We start from the raw sequence: 21,946 nt of genomic DNA on the forward strand, positions 1-21,946 counted from the left end.
CGTAGATGGAAAAAAAGCTGTCCTTGAAACAGTCTTGATATGTTCGTCAAAAGAGAGATTAGGGTCCAGAGTAACGCCGAGATCCTTCACAGTTTTATTTGAGACGACAGTACAACCATCAAGATTAATTGTCAGATTCAACAGAAGATCTCTTTGTTTCTTGGGACCTAGAACTAGCATCTCTGTCTTGTCCAACTCTGTTTATAATTGTCATACCAAACATGTTTTGAGTTGGCAAGAGAGCAGAACAAAATCTGGGACAAAGCTACCAGCACTATGTCTTGCCCACCTTAACACTCCCCTCTCACCCCTAACCCTAACACAAGAAAACCTCATTTGGATTTGTGTGTGTGCGCGTGCGTGTAGGAGCCCACCATAGAGCTTGGTAAAGGAACATTCTTTGCAGACGGCCAGAGGAAGGTGGACTATATTCTGTGCTATAACTATAAGAAGAGGAGGATCTCCCTGCATCGTCTCTCCCTCACCTCTCAAGCATCCAATGGGAGCCTTCCGCTACCCAGCATGCTGAGACGAGATACGCAGCCTGAGCTGGAGGCAGGGTTGCCAGAGGGGGAGGAGTCTCAACTGAGTGAGGAAGAGAAAGCTATGATGAGGGAGGAGTTTGAGTCTGGGCTGTTGGAGCAGGGCCTGCAGCTGGAGAGAGACAAGGAGGTAATATATTATAATCTACCTCTGGACAAGAGATTAGAGCTGTGTATGTTATTAAGGTATCTGTCCAATGCTACTTTTCTTAATAAATGAAAACATCTATTCATTGATTGATAGATTTTTTTGGTAAATAGTTAGTACAGTTTAAAACAATTTAAAAGTACAATGAAATCCCAGAGAGATAACACATTGTTAGCTAAATTATTGCTAATTGTTTAGGTAGCTAGCTGATTGCTATTTACTAGCTTGGTTTGTCATGTGTGCTACACTTAGCATTGCTAAGTGTTTTGGAAGCTAGCTGATTGTTAGCTTCTAGTATTGCTAAATGTTTAGGTAGCTAACTGAATGCTAGATACTAACTTTTTTGTCATGTTGGCTATCTGACACTAGTAATGCTAACTGTTTAGGAAGCTAGCTGATTGTTAGCTATGAGCATGCTAACCAAAGTATCCTTCCTCATAGATAGAAAGAATATAAGGCTTTGTTTTGAATTACACAACAATGGGTTGGCTATCTAATTGCCTAGCTAGCAAAACGTATGACAGTGAGAAGTTACTTTCCATGCTACTGTTAGCTACTAGTCAGCTACTAGACAGCTAGGTTGTATTTTTTTCCACTGTTGGTTAAAACCTGTTAAGCCTACCCCCTACTTTTTCGAACATTCAGTTAAAAATCGCGCAACATTTCAGCGTCCTGCTACTCATGCCAGGAATATAGTATATGCATATGATTAGTATGTGTGGATAGAAAACACTCTCACGTTTCTAAAACTGGTTAAATCACGGCTGTGACTATAACAGAGCGTGTGTTTCATCGAAAAGCGCAAGAAAAACTGATCACTGAAAACTGGAAAAAATATCAATGCGCCACTTGCATGTATTTTCTATGGGACACCAAATTAAATGGGGCTGAGATTGCAAGTCCTACAGCTTCCACACGATGTCGCCAGTCTTGTCAATTGCCTGGACGTTGTTTCTTGGTCAAACGAGTTCGAGAGAGCCCATTCCTTCCGGTCTCCGACAGGAAGTTTTGGAAGAGAGATTTCCGAACATGATTTGAAGACGTGGAGCTATTGAATACACATCGCCCCGTGATCAATTTGATAGATTATTAACGTTTACTAATACCTAAAGTTGGATTACAAAAGTATTTCGAAGTGTTTTGTGAAAGTTTATCGTCAACTTTTTTAATTTAAAAAAATGACGTTGCGTTTTGAAACAGTGTTTTTTTCTGAATCACACAGTTTCCATAGATGGATATTTTGGGTATATATGGACCGATTTAATCGCAAAAAAGACCCAATAGTGATGTTTATGGGACATATAGGAGTGCCAACAAAGAAGCTCGTCAAAGGTAATGAAAGTTTTATATTTTATTTCTGCTATTTGTGTAGGGCCGGCTATGCTAATTATTTTGTTTACGTCGCATTCAGGTATTTCGGGGTGTTGCATGCTATCAGATAATAGCTTCTCATGCTTTCGCCGAAAAGCATTTTAATAATCTGACTTGTTGGCTAGATTCACAACGAGTGTAGCTTTCAGTACCCTGCATGTGTGTTTTAATGAACGTTTGAGTTTTAACAAGTGCTATTAGCAGTTGGCGTATCGCATTTGCATTTGCATTCGCTGATGGCTACATGAGACGTCTGCGCGTCGGGTGGGCTTAAGAGGTTAAAGCCTGTAGGTAAGCATTTCACATTTCACCTGTTGTATTTTGCGCAAATGACAAATAAACTTTGATTTGATATTGATCAGCTACTAGACAGCTAGGTTATATATACACTACTAGTCAGCTAGGTTGCATCGGCTACCAGTCGGCTAGGTTGCGTCGGCTACCAGTCGGCTAGGTTGCGTCGGCTACCAGTCGCGTCTGCTAGGTTGCGTCGGCTACCAGGCGTGTCTGCTAGGTTGCATCGGCTACCAGGCGCGTCTGCTAGGTTGCGTCGGCTACCAGGCGCGTCTGCTAGGTTGCGTCGGCTACCAGGCGCGTATGCTAGGTTGCGTCGGCTACCAGGCGCGTCTGCTAGGTTGCGTCGGCTACCAGGCACGTCTGCTAGGTTGCGTCGGCTACCAGGCGCGTATGCTAGGTTGTGTCGGCTACCAGTCGCGTTTGCTAGGTTGTGTCGGCTACCAGTCGCGTCGGCTAGGTTGCGTCGGCTGCCGGTCAGCTAGGTTGCATCGGATGCCGGTCGGCTAGTTTGTAAGCAATTTGTCAGTCTTAATTTAGACGCTGTATATTGAGCCCGTTCATACCATAGGCGCGTGCTTCTGTTAGTTTCCATGTGACAACTCATTAAAGCAAGCAGTAAAGCATCTACCCAATTCAGCCCTGAAGTTGCACAGATTTTATTTATTTTATCCTTGAGGGTTCCATTTGCCCTTTCAACCATCCCTTGCAACTGGGGATGATAAACACATCCCAGCCTTTGCTTCATTCTTAGCTGTTGTGTCACCAGTTTTACTATTTTTCGCACAAATGCTGATCCATTATCTGAGCTGATTTCTGTTGGTATCCCAAAACTTGGTATTACTTCTCTGGTCAAGAACTTTATCACTGTTCCTGCTCCCTGATCTGCAGATGGTATTGCTTCTATCCAGCTAAATCTGTCTATAATAACTAGCATGTACCTCTTGCCACGTACTGGTTATCATATCCACATAGTCTATTACAATGTGTTGAAATGGTCCTTCAGGGACCGGTATGTGGCCTATAGGTGTAGTTATCCCTTTACGTAGGTTATTTTGCGCACATATTTCACATCTCATGAATGCCTCATCTACTGTTGCCTGCAGCTATGGTGACCAGTATCCTTGTTTTTACATTTTCCTTATTATCTCCCCCCTTGCACAATGGTCATGACCATGGGCATCATTAATAAGTAAACTCAGCAAAGTCGTGGGCGCTACTATGGTTCCATTATAGGATCTCCATAGTCCTTTCCTGTCTGTGGAGGCCCACTTTTGTTTCCACACGGATTGTTAATTGATCCCGGCTCGAGCTTGGATATGAATTATATCATCAGGATATGGTGAAGATACAAGACTAATCGTAGAGGCTATTAATATTGGAACAGTGCATTTAGATGCCTTTTTTGCTGCTTCATCTCTGAAATTGTTTCCCCGAGCAACAAAATCATTTCCTTTTTTATGTGCTTGACATTTTATTATCGCAATTTTTTTTAGGATACATCAATGCCGTCATTAACTTTGCAATTTGTGCGTGATGTTGTATGGGTGTACCATCACTTTTCTTAACTTCTCTTTGTTTCCAAACAGCTCCAAACAAGTGACATATTCTGTGTGCATATGCTGAATCAGTATAGATATTAACTGTCTTTCCTTTCCCTAGCACACATGCTCCAGTCAATGCCTTAAGTCCTGCCAATTTGGCTGAACACAGTTGAGGACAATACTCAAGTTTTTCCTCGAAATTATTTTCCTTGTTTTCTTACCACTGAACACCCTGCATGGTTTCCCGTATAGTCTTTATAACAGTCTTCCAAATCAACTCCTTCCCTGTCTAGCAATGGTATAGATTAAAGGTCTGGATGCAGGTTAGTAAACATTAGATTCTGCTACACAATCATGTAATTTCCCCACTTTGGTGAAGGTTGTGCGTCAGCTGCTCGTCAGCTAGGTTGTGTGTCAGCTACTCGTCAGCAGCTCGTCAGCTAGGTTGTGTTTCAGCAGCTCGTCAGCTAGGTTGTGTGTCAGCTACTCGTCAGCTAGGTTGTGCTTCAGCAGCTCGTCAGCTAGGTTGTGTGTCAGCTACTCGTCAGCTAGGTTGTCTGTCAGCTACTCGTCAGATGCTCATCAGCTTGGTTGTCAGATTCTTGTCGGCTAGGTTGGCTGTTAGCTGCTAGTAAGCTAGGTTATGTGTAAGCTACTCATCAGCTGCTCGTCAGCTAGGTTGTGTGTCAGCTGCTCGTCAGCTAGGTTGTGTGTCAGCTGCTCGTGAGATAGGTTGTGTGTCAGCTACTCGTCAGATATTCGTCAGCTAGGATGTGTGTCAGCTACTCATCAGCTGCTCGTCAGCTAGGTTGTGTGTCAGCTGCTCGAAAGCTAGCTTGTGTGTCAGCTGCTCATCAGCTAGGTTGTGTGTCAGCTGCTCGTCAGCTAGGTTGTGTGTCAGCTGCTCGTCAGCTAGGTGTTGTGTCAGCTGCTCTTCAGCTAGGTTGTGTGTCAGCTGCTCGTCAGCTAGGTTGTTTGTTAAATTCTTGTCGGCTAGGTTGTCTATTAGCTGCTAGTAAGGTAGGTTATGTGTAAGCTACTCGTCAGCTGCTCGTCAGCTAGGTTGTGTGTCAGATGCTCGTCAGCTAGATTGTGCGTCAGCTGCTCGTCAGCTAGGTTGTGTGTCAGCTACTCGTCAGCAGCTCGTCAGCTAGGTTGTGTTTCAGCAGCTCGTCAGCTAGGTTGTGTGTCAGCTACTCGTCAGCTAGGTTGTGTGTCAGCTACTCGTCAGCTAGGTTGTCTGTCAGCTACTCGTCAGCTAGGTTGTGTGTCAGCTACTCGTCAGATGCTCATCAGCTTGGTTGTCAGATTCTTGTCGGCTAGGTTGGCTGTTAGCTGCTAGTAAGCTAGGTTATGTGTAAGCTACTCGTCAGCTGCTCGTCAGCTAGGTTGTGTGTCAGCTGCTCGTCAGCTAGGTTGTGTGTCAGCTGCTCGTGAGATAGGTTGTGTGTCAGCTACTCGTCAGATATTCGTCAGCTAGGATGTGTGTCCGCTACTCATCAGCTGCTCGTCAGCTAGGTTGTGTGTCAGCTGCTCGAAAGCTAGCTTGTGTGTCAGCTGCTCATCAGCTAGGTTGTGTGTCAGCTGCTCGTCAGCTAGGTTGTGTGTCAGCTGCTCGTGAGATAGATTGTGTGTTAGCTGCTCGTCAGCTAGGTGTTGTGTCAGCTGCTCTTCAGCTAGGTTGTGTGTCAGCTGCTCGTCAGCTAGGTTGTGTGTCAGCTGCTCGTCAGCTAGGTGTTGGGTCAGCTGCTCTTCAGCTAGGTTGTGTGTCAGCTGCTCGTCAGCTAGGTTGTGTGTCAGCTGCTCATCAGCTGCTCGTCAGCTAGGTTGTGTGTCAGCTGCTCGTCAGCTGCTCGTTAGCAAGGTTGTGTGTCAGCAACTCGTTAAATGCTCGTTGGCTAGGTTGTGTCAGCTACTCGTCAGATGCTCATCAGCTAGCTTGTCAGCTGCTCGTCAGCTAGGTTGTGTGTCAGCAGCTCTTCAGCTCGGTTGTGTGTCAGCTACTCGTCAGCAAGGTTGTGTTTCAGCAGCTCTTCAGCTCGGTTGTGTGTCAGCTGCTCGTCAGCTAGGCTGTGTTACAGCTGCTCATTGTGTCAGCTACAGCTGGGTTGTGTCAGCTACTCGTCAGCTAGGTTGTGTCAGCTACTCATCAGCTAGGTTTTGTGTCAGCTGCTCGACAGTTAGGTTGTGTGTCAGCTGCTCGTCAGTTAGTTTGTGTGTCAGCTGCTCGTCAGCTACTCGTAAGCTAGGTTGTGTGTCAGCTACGCATCAGCTAGGTTGTGTGTCAGCTGCTCGTCAGCTAGGTTGTGTGTCAGCTGCTCGTCAGCTAGGTTGTGTGTCAGCTACTCGTCAGCTGCTCGTCAGCTAGGTTGTGTTTCAGCAGCTCGTCAGCTAGGTTGTGTGTCAGCTACTCATCAGCTAGGTTGTCTGTCAGCTACTCGTCAGCTAGGTTGTGTGTCAGCTACTCGTCAGATGCTCATCAGCTTGGTTGTCAGATTCTTGCGGCTAGGTTGTCTGTTAGCTGCTAGTAAGCTAGGTTATGTGTAAGCTACTCGTCAGCTGCTCGTCAGCTAGGTTGTGTGTCAGCTGCTCGTCAGCTAGGTTGTGTGTCAGCTGCTCGTGAGATAGGTTGTGTGTCAGCTACTCGTCAGATATTCGTCAGCTAGGATGTGTGTCAGCTACTTGTCAGCAGCTCGACAGCTAGGTTGTGTGTCAGCTGCTCGTCAGCTAGGATGTGTGTCAGCTACTCATCAGCTGCTCGTCAGCTAGGTTGTGTGTCAGCTGCTCGAAAGCTAGCTTGTGTGTCTGCTGCTCATCAGCTAGGTTGTGTGTCAGCTGCTCGTCAGCTAGGTTGTGTGTCAGCTGCTCGTCAGTTAGGTTGTGTGTTAGCTGCTCGTCAGCTAGGTGTTGTGTCAGCTGCTCTTCAGCTAGGTTGTGTGTCAGCTGCTCGTCAGCTAGGTTGTGTGTCAGCTGCTCGTCAGCTAGGTTGTTTGTCAGATTCTTGTCGGCTAGGTTGTCTATTAGCTGCTAGTAAGGTTGGTTATGTGTAAGCTACTCGTCAGCTGCTCGTCAGCTAGGTTGTTTGTCAGATGCTCGTCAGCTAGGTTGTGTGTCAGCTGCTCGTCAGCTGCTCGTCAGCTAGGTTGTGTGTCAGCTACTTGTCAGCTGCTCGTCAGCTAGGTTGTGTTTCAGCAGCTCGTCAGCTAGGTTGTGTGTCAGCTGCTCGTCAGCTAGGTTGTGTGTCAGCTGCTCGTGAGATAGATTGTGTGTTAGCTGCCCGTCAGCTAGGTGTTGTGTCAGCTGCTCTTCAGCTAGGTTGTGTGTCAGCTACTCGTCAGCTGCTCGTCAGCTAGGTTGTGTTTCAGCAGCTCGTCAGCTAGGTTGTGTGTCAGCTGCTCGTCAGCTAGGTTGTGTGTCAGCTGCTCGTCAGCTAGGTGTTGGGTCAGCTGCTCTTCAGCTAGGTTGTGTGTCAGCTGCTCGTCAGCTAGGTTGAGTGTCAGCTGCTCATCAGCTGCTCGTCAGCTAGGTTGTGTGTCAGCTGCTCGTCAGCTAGGTTGTGTGTCAGCTGCTCGTGAGATAGATTGTGTGTTAGCTGCTCGTCAGCTAGGTGTTGTGTCAGCTGCTCTTCAGCTAGGTTGTGTGTCAGCTGCTCGTCAGCTAGGTTGTGTGTCAGCTGCTCGTCAGCTAGGTGTTGGGTCAGCTGCTCTTCAGCTAGGTTGTGTGTCAGCTGCTCGTCAGCTAGGTTGTGTGTCAGCTGCTCGTGAGATAGGTTGTGTGTCAGCTACTCGTCAGATATTCGTCAGCTAGGATGTGTGTCAGCTACTCATCAGCTGCTCGTCAGCTAGGTTGTGTGTCAGCTGCTCGAAAGCTAGCTTGTGTGTCAGCTGCTCATCAGCTAGGTTGTGTGTCAGCTGCTCGTCAGCTAGGTTGTGTGTCAGCTGCTCGTCAGCTAGGTGTTGTGTCAGCTGCTCTTCAGCTAGGTTGTGTGTCAGCTGCTCGTCAGCTAGGTTGTTTGTTAAATTCTTGTCGGCTAGGTTGTCTATTAGCTGCTAGTAAGGTAGGTTATGTGTAAGCTACTCGTCAGCTGCTCGTCAGCTAGGTTGTGTGTCAGATGCTCGTCAGCTAGATTGTGCGTCAGCTGCTCGTCAGCTAGGTTGTGTGTCAGCTACTCGTCAGCAGCTCGTCAGCTAGGTTGTGTTTCAGCAGCTCGTCAGCTAGGTTGTGTGTCAGCTACTCGTCAGCTAGGTTGTGTGTCAGCTACTCGTCAGCTAGGTTGTCTGTCAGCTACTCGTCAGCTAGGTTGTGTGTCAGCTACTCGTCAGATGCTCATCAGCTTGGTTGTCAGATTCTTGTCGGCTAGGTTGGCTGTTAGCTGCTAGTAAGCTAGGTTATGTGTAAGCTACTCGTCAGCTGCTCGTCAGCTAGGTTGTGTGTCAGCTGCTCGTCAGCTAGGTTGTGTGTCAGCTGCTCGTGAGATAGGTTGTGTGTCAGCTACTCGTCAGATATTCGTCAGCTAGGATGTGTGTCCGCTACTCATCAGCTGCTCGTCAGCTAGGTTGTGTGTCAGCTGCTCGAAAGCTAGCTTGTGTGTCAGCTGCTCATCAGCTAGGTTGTGTGTCAGCTGCTCGTCAGCTAGGTTGTGTGTCAGCTGCTCGTGAGATAGATTGTGTGTTAGCTGCTCGTCAGCTAGGTGTTGTGTCAGCTGCTCTTCAGCTAGGTTGTGTGTCAGCTGCTCGTCAGCTAGGTTGTGTGTCAGCTGCTCGTCAGCTAGGTGTTGGGTCAGCTGCTCTTCAGCTAGGTTGTGTGTCAGCTGCTCGTCAGCTAGGTTGTGTGTCAGCTGCTCATCAGCTGCTCGTCAGCTAGGTTGTGTGTCAGCTGCTCGTCAGCTGCTCGTTAGCAAGGTTGTGTGTCAGCAACTCGTTAAATGCTCGTTGGCTAGGTTGTGTCAGCTACTCGTCAGATGCTCATCAGCTAGCTTGTCAGCTGCTCGTCAGCTAGGTTGTGTGTCAGCAGCTCTTCAGCTCGGTTGTGTGTCAGCTACTCGTCAGCAAGGTTGTGTTTCAGCAGCTCTTCAGCTCGGTTGTGTGTCAGCTGCTCGTCAGCTAGGCTGTGTTACAGCTGCTCATTGTGTCAGCTACAGCTGGGTTGTGTCAGCTACTCGTCAGCTAGGTTGTGTCAGCTACTCATCAGCTAGGTTTTGTGTCAGCTGCTCGACAGTTAGGTTGTGTGTCAGCTGCTCGTCAGTTAGTTTGTGTGTCAGCTGCTCGTCAGCTACTCGTAAGCTAGGTTGTGTGTCAGCTACGCATCAGCTAGGTTGTGTGTCAGCTGCTCGTCAGCTAGGTTGTGTGTCAGCTGCTCGTCAGCTAGGTTGTGTGTCAGCTACTCGTCAGCTGCTCGTCAGCTAGGTTGTGTTTCAGCAGCTCGTCAGCTAGGTTGTGTGTCAGCTACTCATCAGCTAGGTTGTCTGTCAGCTACTCGTCAGCTAGGTTGTGTGTCAGCTACTCGTCAGATGCTCATCAGCTTGGTTGTCAGATTCTTGCGGCTAGGTTGTCTGTTAGCTGCTAGTAAGCTAGGTTATGTGTAAGCTACTCGTCAGCTGCTCGTCAGCTAGGTTGTGTGTCAGCTGCTCGTCAGCTAGGTTGTGTGTCAGCTGCTCGTGAGATAGGTTGTGTGTCAGCTACTCGTCAGATATTCGTCAGCTAGGATGTGTGTCAGCTACTTGTCAGCAGCTCGACAGCTAGGTTGTGTGTCAGCTGCTCGTCAGCTAGGATGTGTGTCAGCTACTCATCAGCTGCTCGTCAGCTAGGTTGTGTGTCAGCTGCTCGAAAGCTAGCTTGTGTGTCTGCTGCTCATCAGCTAGGTTGTGTGTCAGCTGCTCGTCAGCTAGGTTGTGTGTCAGCTGCTCGTCAGTTAGGTTGTGTGTTAGCTGCTCGTCAGCTAGGTGTTGTGTCAGCTGCTCTTCAGCTAGGTTGTGTGTCAGCTGCTCGTCAGCTAGGTTGTGTGTCAGCTGCTCGTCAGCTAGGTTGTTTGTCAGATTCTTGTCGGCTAGGTTGTCTATTAGCTGCTAGTAAGGTTGGTTATGTGTAAGCTACTCGTCAGCTGCTCGTCAGCTAGGTTGTTTGTCAGATGCTCGTCAGCTAGGTTGTGTGTCAGCTGCTCGTCAGCTGCTCGTCAGCTAGGTTGTGTGTCAGCTACTTGTCAGCTGCTCGTCAGCTAGGTTGTGTTTCAGCAGCTCGTCAGCTAGGTTGTGTGTCAGCTGCTCGTCAGCTAGGTTGTGTGTCAGCTGCTCGTGAGATAGATTGTGTGTTAGCTGCCCGTCAGCTAGGTGTTGTGTCAGCTGCTCTTCAGCTAGGTTGTGTGTCAGCTACTCGTCAGCTGCTCGTCAGCTAGGTTGTGTTTCAGCAGCTCGTCAGCTAGGTTGTGTGTCAGCTGCTCGTCAGCTAGGTTGTGTGTCAGCTGCTCGTCAGCTAGGTGTTGGGTCAGCTGCTCTTCAGCTAGGTTGTGTGTCAGCTGCTCGTCAGCTAGGTTGAGTGTCAGCTGCTCATCAGCTGCTCGTCAGCTAGGTTGTGTGTCAGCTGCTCGTCAGCTAGGTTGTGTGTCAGCTGCTCGTGAGATAGATTGTGTGTTAGCTGCTCGTCAGCTAGGTGTTGTGTCAGCTGCTCTTCAGCTAGGTTGTGTGTCAGCTGCTCGTCAGCTAGGTTGTGTGTCAGCTGCTCGTCAGCTAGGTGTTGGGTCAGCTGCTCTTCAGCTAGGTTGTGTGTCAGCTGCTCATCAGCTGCTTGTCAGCTAGGTTGTGTGTCAGCTGCTCGTCAGCTGCTCGTTAGCAAGGTTGTGTGTCAGCAACTCGTTAAATGCTCGTTGGCTAGGTTGTGTCAGCTACTCGTCAGATGCTCATCAGCTAGCTTGTCAGCTGCTCGTCAGCTAGGTTGTGTGTCAGCAGCTCTTCAGCTCGGTTGTGTGTCAGCTACTTGTCAGCAAGGTTGTGTTTCAGCAGCTCTTCAGCTCGGTTGTGTGTCAGCTGCTCGTCAGCTAGGCTTTGTTACAGCTGCTCGTTGTGTCAGCTACAGCTGGGTTGTGTCAGCTACTCGTCAGCTAGGTTGTGTCAGCTACTCATCAGCTAGGTTTTGTGTCAGCTGCTCGTCAGTTAGGTTGTGTGTCAGCTGCTCGTCAGTTAGGTTGTGTGTCAGCTGCTCGTCAGCTACTCGTAAGCTAGGTTGTGTGTCAGCTACGCATCAGCTAGGTTGTGTGTCTGCTGCTCATCAGCTAGGTTGTGTGTCAGCTGCTCGTCAGCTAGGTTGTGTGTCAGCTGCTCGTCAGCTAGGTTGTGTGTCAGCTGCTCGTCAGCTAGGTTGTGTGTCAGCTGCTCGTCAGCTAGGTTGTTTGTCAGATTCTTGTCGGCTAGGTTGTGTGTCAGCTGCTCGTCAGCTGCTCGTCAGCTAGGTTGTGTGTCAGCTACTCGTCAGCTGCTCGTCAGCTAGGTTGTGTTTCAGCAGCTCTTCAGCTAGGTTGTGTGTCAGCTGCTCGTCAGCTAGGTTGTGTGTCAGCTGCTCGTCAGCTGCTCGTCAGCTAGGTTGTGTGTCAGCTACTCGTCAGCTGCTCGTCAGCTAGGTTGTTTGTCAGATGCTCGTCAGCTAGGTTGTGTGTCAGCTGCTCGTCAGCTGCTCGTCAGCTAGGTTGTGTGTCAGCTACTCGTCAGCTGCTCGTCAGCTAGGTTGTGTTTCAGCAGCTCTTCAGCTAGGTTGTGTGTCAGCTGCTCGTCAGCTAGGTTGTGTGTCAGCTGCTCGTGAGATAGATTGTGTGTTAGCTGCCCGTCAGCTAGGTGTTGTGTCAGCTGCTCTTCAGCTAGGTTGTGTGTCAGCTACGCATCAGCTAGGTTGTGTGTCAGCTGCTCGTCAGCTAGGTTGTGTGTCAGCTGCTCGTCAGCTAGGTTGTGTGTCAGCTGCTCGTGAGATAGATTGTGTGTTAGCTGCTCGTCAGCTAGGTTGTGTGTCAGCTGCTCGTCAGCTAGGTGTTGGGTCAGCTGCTCTTCAGCTAGGTTGTGTGTCAGCTGCTCGTCAGCTAGGTTGAGTGTCAGCTGCTCATCAGCTGCTCGTCAGCTAGGTTGTGTGTCAGCTGCTCGTCAGCTAGGTTGTGTGTCAGCTGCTCGTGAGATAGATTGTGTGTTAGCTGCTCGTCAGCTAGGTGTTGTGTCAGCTGCTCTTCAGCTAGGTTGTGTGTCAGCTGCTCGTCAGCTAGGTTGTGTGTCAGCTGCTCGTCAGCTAGGTGTTGGGTCAGCTGCTCTTCAGCTAGGTTGTGTGTCAGCTGCTCATCAGCTGCTTGTCAGCTAGGTTGTGTGTCAGCTGCTCGTCAGCTGCTCGTTAGCAAGGTTGTGTGTCAGCAACTCGTTAAATGCTCGTTGGCTAGGTTGTGTCAGCTACTCGTCAGATGCTCATCAGCTAGCTTGTCAGCTGCTCGTCAGCTAGGTTGTGTGTCAGCAGCTCTTCAGCTCGGTTGTGTGTCAGCTACTTGTCAGCAAGGTTGTGTTTCAGCAGCTCTTCAGCTCGGTTGTGTGTCAGCTGCTCGTCAGCTAGGCTTTGTTACAGCTGCTCGTTGTGTCAGCTACAGCTGGGTTGTGTCAGCTACTCGTCAGCTAGGTTGTGTCAGCTACTCATCAGCTAGGTTTTGTGTCAGCTGCTCGTCAGTTAGGTTGTGTGTCAGCTGCTCGTCAGTTAGGTTGTGTGTCAGCTGCTCGTCAGCTACTCGTAAGCTAGGTTGTGTGTCAGCTACGCATCAGCTAGGTTGTGTGTCTGCTGCTCATCAGCTAGGTTGTGTGTCAGCTGCTCGTCAGCTAGGTTGTGTGTCAGCTGCTCGTCAGCTAGGTTGTGTGTTAGCTGCTCGTCAGCTAGGTGTTGTGTCAGCTGCTCTTCAGCTAGGTTGTGTGTCAGCTGCTCGTCAGCTAGGTTGTGTGTCAGCTGCTCGTCAGCTAGGTTGTTTGTCAGATTCTTGTCGGCTAGGTTGTGTGTCAGCTGCTCGTCAGCTGCTCGTCAGCTAGGTTGTGTGTCAGCTACTCGTCAGCTGCTCGTCAGCTAGGTTGTGTTTCAGCAGCTCTTCAGCTAGGTTGTGTGTCAGCTGCTCGTCAGCTAGGTTGTGTGTCAGCTGCTCGTCAGCTGCTCGTCAGCTAGGTTGTGTGTCAGCTACTCGTCAGCTGCTCGTCAGCTAGGTTGTTTGTCAGATGCTCGTCAGCTAGGTTGTGTGTCAGCTGCTCGTCAGCTGCTCGTCAGCTAGGTTGTGTGTCAGCTACTCGTCAGCTGCTCGTCAGCTAGGTTGTGTTTCAGCAGCTCTTCAGCTAGGTTGTGTGTCAGCTGCTCGTCAGCTAGGTTGTGTGTCAGCTGCTCGTGAGATAGATTGTGTGTTAGCTGCCCGTCAGCTAGGTGTTGTGTCAGCTGCTCTTCAGCTAGGTTGTGTGTCAGCTACGCATCAGCTAGGTTGTGTGTCAGCTGCTCGTCAGCTAGGTTGTGTGTCAGCTGCTCGTCAGCTAGGTTGTGTGTCAGCTGCTCGTGAGATAGATTGTGTGTTAGCTGCTCGTCAGCTAGGTGTTGTGTCAGCTGCTCTTCAGCTAGGTTGTGTGTCAGCTGCACGTCAGCTAGGTTGTGTGTCAGCTGCTCGTCAGCTAGGTGTTGGGTCAGCTGCTCTTCAGCTAGGTTGTGTGTCAGCTGCTCATCAGCTGCTTGTCAGCTAGGTTGTGTGTCAGCTGCTCGTCAGCTGCTCGTTAGCAAGGTTGTGTGTCAGCAACTCGTTAAATGCTCGTTGGCTAGGTTGTGTCAGCTACTCGTCAGATGCTCATCAGCTAGCTTGTCAGCTGCTCGTCAGCTAGGTTGTGTGTCAGCAGCTCTTCAGCTCGGTTGTGTGTCAGCTACTCGTCAGCAAGGTTGTGTTTCAGCAGCTCTTCAGCTCGGTTGTGTGTCAGCTGCTCGTCAGCTAGGCTTTGTTACAGCTGCTCGTTGTGTCAGCTACAGCTGGGTTGTGTCAGCTACTCGTCAGCTAGGTTGTGTCAGCTACTCATCAGCTAGGTTTTGTGTCAGCTGCTCGTCAGTTAGGTTGTGTGTCAGCTGCTCGTCAGTTAGGTTGTGTGTCAGCTGCTCGTCAGCTACTCGTAAGCTAGGTTGTGTGTCAGCTACGCATCAGCTAGGTTGTGTGTCAGCTGCTCGTCAGCTAGGTTGTGTGTCAGCTGCTCGTCAGCTAGGTTGTGTGTCAGCTGCTCGTGAGATAGATTGTGTGTTAGCTGCTCATCAGCTAGGTGTTGTGTCAGCTGCTCTTCAGCTAGGTTGTGTGTCAGCTGCTCGTCAGCTAGGTTGTGTGTCAGCTGCTCGTCAGCTAGGTGTTGGGTCAGCTGCTCTTCAGCTAGGTTGTGTGTCAGCTGCTCGTCAGCTAGGTTGTGTGTCAGCTGCCCATCAGCTGCTCGTCAGCTAGGTTGTGTGTCAGCTGCTCGTCAGCTGCTCGTTAGCAAGGTTGTGTGTCAGCAACTCGTTAAATGCTCGTCGGCTAGGTTGTGTCAGCTACTCGTCAGATGCTTGTCAGCTAGCTTGTCAGCTGCTCGTCAGCTCGGTTGTGTGTCAGCTACTCGTCAGCAAGGTTGTGTTTCAGCAGCTCTTCAGCTCGGTTGTGTGTCAGCTGCTCGTCAGCTAGGTTGTGTTACAGCTGCTCGTTGTGTCAGCTACAGCTAGGTTGTGTCAGCTGCTCGTCAGCTAGGTTGTGTGTCAGCTGCTCGTCAGCTAGGTTGTGTGTCAGCTGCTGTCAGCTAGGTTGTGTGTCAGCTACTCGTCAGCTGCTCGTCAGCTAGGTTGTGTTTCAGCAGCTCGTCAGCTAGGTTGTGTATCAGCTACTCGTCAGCTAGGTTGTCTGTCAGCTACTCGTCAGCTAGGTTGTGTGTCAGCTACTCGTCAGATGCTCATCAGCTTGGTTGTCAGATTCTTGTCGGCTAGGTTGGCTGTTAGCTGCTAGTAGGCTAGGTTATGTGTAAGCTACTCGTCAGCTGATCCTCAGCTAGGTTGTGTGTCAGCTGCTCTTCAGCTAGGTTGTGTGTCAGCTGATTGTCAGCTAGGTTGTGTTAGCTACACGTCAGCTGCTCTTCAGCTAGGTTGCGTATCAGCCACTCGTCAGCTGCTCGTCAGTTAGGTTGCGTCAGATGGTCGTTAGCTTGGATGTGTGGCAGCTACTTCTCAGCTAGGTTGCGTCAGCTACTCGTCAGCTAGGTTGCATCAGCTACTCGTCAGCTAGATTGTGTCATCTACTCTTCAGCTAGGTTGCATCAGCTGCTCATCAGCTAGGTTGCGTCAGACAGGTTGTCAGCGAGGTTGCCTCAGCTTCTCGTCAGCGAGGTTTCATTAGCTCCTTGCCATCTAGATTTTGGCGAGGTTGTGTCATCTACTAGTCAGCGTCAGCTAGGTTGTGTTATCTAGGTTGTTTCAGATACTGGTCAATTAGGTTGCGTCAGCTACTTGTCAGGTTGGTTGTGTCAGCTGCTCGTAAGATGGGTTGTGTCAGCTGCGCGTCAGCTGGGTTGTGTCAGCTTCTTGTCAGTAGGTCGCGTCAGCTACTCGTCAGCTGGGTTGTGTCAGCTGCTTGTCGGCTGGGTTGTGTCAGCTAGATTGTATTTACACTACTAGTCATCTAGGTTGCATCAGCTAGGTTGCGTTATCTACGCGCCAGCTAGGTTGAATCATCTACTCGTCAGCTAGTTTGCGTCAGCTACTTTTCAGCTGGGTTGTGTCAGGTGCTTGTCATCTAGGTTGCAACAGCTAGGTTGCGTCAGCGAGGTTGCGTCAGCTACTCGTCAGCTAGGTTGCGTCAGCTAGGTTGCGTCAGCTAAGTTGCGTCAGCTAGTAGTCAGCGTCAGCTAGTTTGTGTCATCTAGGTTGTTTCAGCTGCTTGTCAGCTAGGTGTCAGCTACTCGTCAGGTAGGTTGTGTCAGCTGGGTTGTGTCAGCTGCTTGTCAGCTGCTTGTCAGCCGCTTGTCAGCTGCTCGTCAGTTAGGTTGCGTCAGCTGCTCGTCAGCTAGGTTGCGTCAGCTGTTCGTCAGCTAGGTTGTGTGGCAGCTGTTTGTCAGCTATGTTGTGTGACAGCTAGCAGTTAGCTAGGTTGTGTCAGCCACTCCAGCGTCAGCTAGGTTGTGTAAGCTACTTCTCAGCTAGGTTGTGTGTCAGCTACTTGTCAGCTAGACTGTGTCATCTACTCTTCAGCTAGGTTGTGTCATCTGCTCGTCAGCTAGGTTGTGTCTGCTGCTCATCAGCTAGATTGTGTGTCAGCTACTCGTCAGCTGCTCGTCAGCTAGGTTGCGTCAGCTACTCGTCAGCTAGGTTTCGTCAGCTACTCGTCATCTAGGTTGCATCAGCTACTCGTCAGCTAGGTTGCGTCCGCTAAGTTGCGTCAGCTAGGTTGCGTCAGCTAAGTAGGGTCAGCTAGTAGTCAGCATCAGCTAGGTTGTGTCATCAAGGTTGTTTCAGCTGCTCGTCAGCTACGTTGTGTCAGCTGCTCATCAGCTAGATTGTGTGTCAGCTACTCGTCGCTGCTCGTCAGCTAGGTTGCGTCAGCTACTCGTCAGCTAGGTTTCATCAGCTACTCGTCAGCTAGGTTGCGTCAGCTACTCGTCAGCTAGGTTGCGTCAGCTAAGTTGCGTCAGCTAGGTTGCGTCAGCTAAGTTGCGTCAGCTAGTAGTCAGCATCAGCTAGGTTGTGTCATCAAGGTTGTTTCAGCTGCTTGTCAGCTAGGTTGTCAGCTACTCGTCAGGTAGGTTGTGTCAGCTGCTTGTCAGCTGCTTGTCAGCTAGGTTGCGTCAGCTGCTTGTCAGCTAGGTTGCGTCAGCTGCTTGTCAGCTAGGTTGTGTCAGCTGCTCGTTAGCTTGGATGTGTGGCAGCTGTTTGTCAGCTAGGTTGTGTGGCAGCTAGCAGTTAGCTAGGTTGTGTCAGCCACTCCAGCATCAGCTAGGTTGTGTCAGCTACTTCTCAGTTAGGTTGCGTCAGCTACTCATCAGCTAGGTTGCGTCAGCTGCTCATCAGCTAGGTTTTGTGTCAGCTATTTGTCAGCTAGATTGTGTCATCTACTCTTCAGCTAGATTGTGTGTCAGCTGCTCGTCAGCTAGGTTGTGTGCTAGATTGTGTGTCAGCTACTCGTCAGCTGCTCGTCAGCTCGGTTGTGTGTTAGCTGCTCGTCAGCTAGGTTGTGTGTCAGCTGCTCGTCAGCTAGGTTGTGTGTCAGCTGCTCGTCAGCTAGGTTGTGTCAGCTGCTCATCAGCTAGATTGTGTGTCAGCTACTCGTCAGCTGCTCGTCAGCTCGGTTGTGTGTCAGCTACTCGTCAGCTAGGTTGTGTGTCAGCTGCTCGTCAGCTAGGTTGTGTCAGCTGCTCATCAGCTAGATTGTGTGTCAGCTACTCGTCAGCTGCTAGTCAGCTCGGTTGTGTGTCAGCTGCTCGTCAACTAGGTTGCGTCAGCTAGGTTGTGTCATCTAGGTTGTTTCAGCTGCTTGTCAGCTAGGTTGTCAGCTACTCGTCAGGTAGGTTGTGTCAGCTGGGTTGTGTCAGCTGCTCGTCAGCTAGGATGTGGCAGCTGCTCGTCAGCTAGGTTGTGTCATCTACTCTTCAGCTAGATTGTGTAATCTACTCTTCAGCTAGGTTGTGTGTCAGCTCCTCGTCAGCTAGGTTGTTTGTCAGCTGCTCGTCGGCTATGTTGTGTGTCAGCAACTCGTCAGCTGCTCATTAGCTAGGTTGGGTGTCAGCTACTCGTCATCTTGGTTATGTGTCAGCTGCTCATCAGCTAGGTTTTGTCATCTACTCGTCAGCTAGGTTTTGTCATCTACTCGTCAGCTAGATTGTGTCAGCTACTCATATGTTGTGTTAGCTACTTGTTACCTATGTTGTGTCAGCTACATGTCAGCTAGGTTGAGTCTGCTAGGTTGTAAATACACTACTAGTCAGCTTGGTTGTGTCTGCTACTCGTCAGCTTGGTTGTGTCAGCTACTCATCAGCTAGGTTGTGTCAGCTAGGTTGTGTCAGCTACTTGTCAGCTAGGTTGTGTCAGCTACTCGTCAGCTAGGTTGTGTCAGCTGCTCGTCAGCTAGGTTGTGTGTCAGCTGCTCGTCAGCTAGGTTGTGTCAGCTACTCGTCAGCTAGGTTGCGTCAGCTAGGTTCTGTCATCTAGGTTATTTCAGCTGCTTGTCAGGTAGGTTGTGTTAGCTGGGTTGTGTCAGCTGCTTGTCAGCTGCTCAGCAGCTAGGTTGCATCAGCTGCTCGTCAGCTAGTTTTGTTTTGAGGTTTTGTCATCTACTAGTCAGTGTCAGCTAGGTTGTGTTTTCAGATTATTTCAGTTATTTCAGAAACTGGTCAATAAGGTTGCGTCAGCTACTTGTCAGGTTGGTTGTGTCAGCTGCTCGTCAGATATGTTGCATCAGCTACTCGTCAGCTAGGTTGCGTCAGCTACTCGTCAGCTAGGTTGCGTCAGCTAAGTTGCGTCAGCTAGTAGTCAGCGTCAGCTAGGTTTTGTCATCAAGGTTGTTTCAGCTGCTTGTCAGCTAGGTTGTCAGCTATTCGTCAGGTAGGTTGTGTCAGCTGGGTTGTGTCAGCTGCTTGTCAGCTGCTTGTCAGCTAGGTTGCGTCAGCTGCTTGTTAGCTAGGTTGCGTCAGATGCTTGTTAGCTTGGATGTGTGGCAGCTACTTCTCAGCTAGGTTGCGTCAACTACTCGTCAGCTAGGTTGCATCAGCTACTCGTCAGCTAGATTGTGTCATCTACTCTTCAGCTAGGTTGTGTGTCAGCTGCTCGTCAACTAGGTTGTGTCAGCTACTCGTCAGCTAGGTTGCGTCAGCTAGGTTGTGTCATCTAGGTTGTTTCAGCTGCTCGTCAGCTAGGTTGCGGCAGCTGTTTGTCAGCTAGGTTGTGTGGCAGCTAGCAGTTAGCTAGGTTGTGTCAGCCACTCCAGCGTCAGCTAGGTTGTGTCAGCTACTTCTCAGTTCGGTTGCGTCAGCTACTCATCAGCTAGGTTACGTCAGCTGCTCATCAGCTAAGTTTTGTGTCAGCTATTTGTCAGCTAGATTGTGTCATCTACTCTTCAGCTAGATTGTGTGTCAGCTGCTCGTCAGCTAGGTTGTGTGTCAGCTGCTTGTCAGCTACTCAGCAGCTAGGTTGCATCAGCTGCTCATCAGCTAGTTTGCGTCTGCTGCTCGTCAATTAGGTTTGTGTGGCAGCTAGCAGTCAGCTAGGTTGTGTCAGCTACTTCTCAGCTAGGTTGCGTCAGCTGCTCGTCAGCTAGGTTGTGTCAGCTGCTCATCAGCTAGATTGCGTGTCAGCTACTCGTCAGCTGATCGTCAGCTAGGTTGTGTGTCAGCTGCTCGTCAGCTAGGTTGTGTATCAGCTGCTCGTCAGCTAGGTTGTGTCAGCTACTTTTCAGCTGGGTTGTGTCAGGTGCTTGTAATCTAGGTTGCAACAGCTAGGTTGCGTCAGCTACTCGTAAGCTAGGTTGCGTCAGCTACTCGTCAGCTAGGTTGCGTCAGCTACTCGTCAGCTAGGCTGCGTCAGCTACTCGTCAGCTAGGTTGCGTCAGCTAGTAGTCAGCGTCAGCTAGGTTGTTTCATCAAGGTTGTTTCAGCTGCTTGTCAGCTAGGTTGTATTTACACTACTAGGTTGCATCAGCTAGGTTGCGTCATCTACGCGTTAGCTAGGTTGAAGCATCTACTCGTCAGCTAGTTTTCGTCAGCTACTTTTCAGCTGGTTTGTGTCAGGTGCTTGTCAGCTAGGTTGCGTCAGATACTCGTCAGCTAGGTTGCGTCAGCTACTCGTCAGCTAGGTTGTGTGTCAGCTGCTCGTCAGCTAGGTTGTGTGTCAGCTGCTCGTCAACTAGGTTGTGTCAGCTACTCGTCAGCTAGGTTGCGTCAGCTAGGTTGTGTCATCTAGGTTGTTTCAGCTGCTTGTCAGCTAGGTTGTCAGCTACTCATCAGGTAGGTTGTGTCAGCTGCTTGTCAGCTACTTCTCAGCTAGGTTGCGTCCGCTACTCATCAGCTAGGTTGCATCAACTACTCGTCAGCTAGGTGGCATCAGCTGCTCATCAGATAGGTTGTGTGTCAGCTGCTCGTCAGCTAGGTGGCGTCAGCTGCTCGTCAGCTAGGTTTTATGTCAGCTATTTGTCAGCTAGATTGTGTCATCTACTCTTCAGCTAGATTGTGTAATCTGCTCGTCAGCTAGGTTGTGTGTCAGCTGCTCGTCAGCTAGGTCGTGTGTCAGCTGCTCATCAGCTCGGTTGTGTGTCAGCTGCTCGTCGGCTATGTTGTGTGTCAGCTTCTCGTCAGCGAGGTTGAGTCAGCTACTTGCCATCTTTTGGCGAGGTTGAGTCATGTACTAGTCAGCGTCAGTACTAGTCAGCGTCAGCTAGGTTGTGTTATCTAGGTTGTTTCAGATACTGGTCAATTAGGTTGTGTCATCTACTCTTCAGCTAGATTGTGTGTCAGCTACTCGTCAGCTGCTCGTCAGCTCGGTTGGGTGTCAGCTGCTCGTCAGCTAGGTTGTGTGTCAGCTGCTCGTCAGCTAGGTTGTGTGTCAGCTGCTCGTCAACTAGGTTGTGTCAGCTACTCGTCAGCTAGGTTGCGTCAGCTAGGTTGTGTCATCTAGGTTGTTTCAGCTGCTCGTCAGCTAGGTTGCGGCAGCTGTTTGTCAGCTAGGTTGTGTGGCAGCTAGCAGTTAGCTAGGTTGTGTCAGCCACTCCAGCGTCAGCTAGGTTGTGTCAGCTACTTCTCAGTTCGGTTGCGTCAGCTACTCATCGGCTAGGTTACGTCAGCTGCTCATCAGCTAAGTTTTGTGTCAGCTATTTGTCAGCTAGATTGTGTCATCTACTCTTCAGCTAGATTGTGTGTCAGCTGCTCGTCAGCTAGGTTGTGTGTCAGCTGCTTGTCAGCTGCTCAGCAGCTAGGTTGCATCAGCTGCTCATCAGCTAGTTTGCGTCTGCTGCTCGTCAATTAGGTTTGTGTGGCAGCTAGCAGTCAGCTAGGTTGTGTCAGCTACTTCTCAGCTAGATTGCGTGTCAGCTACTCGTCAGCTGATCGTCAGCTAGGTTGTGTGTCAGCTGCTCGTCAGCTAGGTTGTGTATCAGCTGCTCGTCAGCTAGGTTGTGTCAGCTACTTTTCAGCTGGGTTGTGTCAGGTGCTTGTAATCTAGGTTGCAACAGCTAGGTTGCGTCAGCTACTCGTAAGCTAGGTTGCGTCAGCTACTCGTCAGCTAGGTTGCGTCAGCTACTCGTCAGCTAGGTTGCGTCAGCTACTCGTCAGCTAGGTTGCGTCAGCTAGTAGTCAGCGTCAGCTAGGTTGTTTCATCAAGGTTGTTTCAGCTGCTTGTCAGCTAGGTTGTATTTACACTACTAGGTTGCATCAGCTAGGTTGCGTCATCTACGCGTTAGCTAGGTTGAAGCATCTACTCGTCAGCTAGTTTGCGTCAGCTACTTTTCAGCTGGTTTGTGTCAGGTGCATGTCAGCTAGGTTGCGTCAGATACTCGTCAGCTAGGTTGCGTCAGCTACTCGTCAGCTAGGTTGTGTGTCAGCTGCTCGTCAGCTAGGTTGTGTGTCAGCTGCTCGTCAACTAGGTTGTGTCAGCTACTCGTCAGCTAGGTTGCGTCAGCTAGGTTGTGTCATCTAGGTTGTTTCAGCTGCTTGTCAGCTAGGTTGTCAGCTACTCATCAGGTAGGTTGTGTCAGCTGCTTGTCAGCTACTTCTCAGCTAGGTTGCGTCCGCTACTCATCAGCTAGGTTGCATCAACTATTCGTCAGCTAGGTGGCATCAGCTGCTCATCAGATAGGTTGTGTGTCAGCTGCTCGTCAGCTAGGTGGCGTCAGCTGCTCGTCAGCTAGGTTTTATGTCAGCTATTTGTCAGCTAGATTGTGTCATCTACTCTTCAGCTAGATTGTGTAATCTGCTCGTCAGCTAGGTTGTGTGTCAGCTGCTCGTCAGCTAGGTCGTGTGTCAGCTGCTCATCAGCTCGGTTGTGTGTCAGCTGCTCGTCGGCTATGTTGTGTGTCAGCTTCTCGTAAGCGAGGTTGAG

The 21,946-nt window shown here is 49.9% G+C and overlaps 1 protein-coding gene across 1 annotated transcript in view; it reads left to right on the forward strand.

Annotated features, from left to right (window-relative positions):
• Positions 1 to 21,946, forward strand: part of LOC116375772 (anoctamin-1-like) — a 214,212-nt gene that overhangs the window by 23,737 nt on the left and 168,529 nt on the right. The window contains exon 3 of the mRNA XM_031832859.1: positions 367 to 672. Coding sequence (XP_031688719.1) covers positions 367 to 672 — 306 coding nt within the window. The remainder of the gene's footprint in view (positions 1 to 366; positions 673 to 21,946) is intronic.

This window comes from Oncorhynchus kisutch, linkage group LG10, assembly GCF_002021735.2.
Source record: "Oncorhynchus kisutch isolate 150728-3 linkage group LG10, Okis_V2, whole genome shotgun sequence".
In the NCBI taxonomy this organism is placed as follows: Eukaryota; Metazoa; Chordata; class Actinopteri; order Salmoniformes; family Salmonidae; genus Oncorhynchus; species Oncorhynchus kisutch.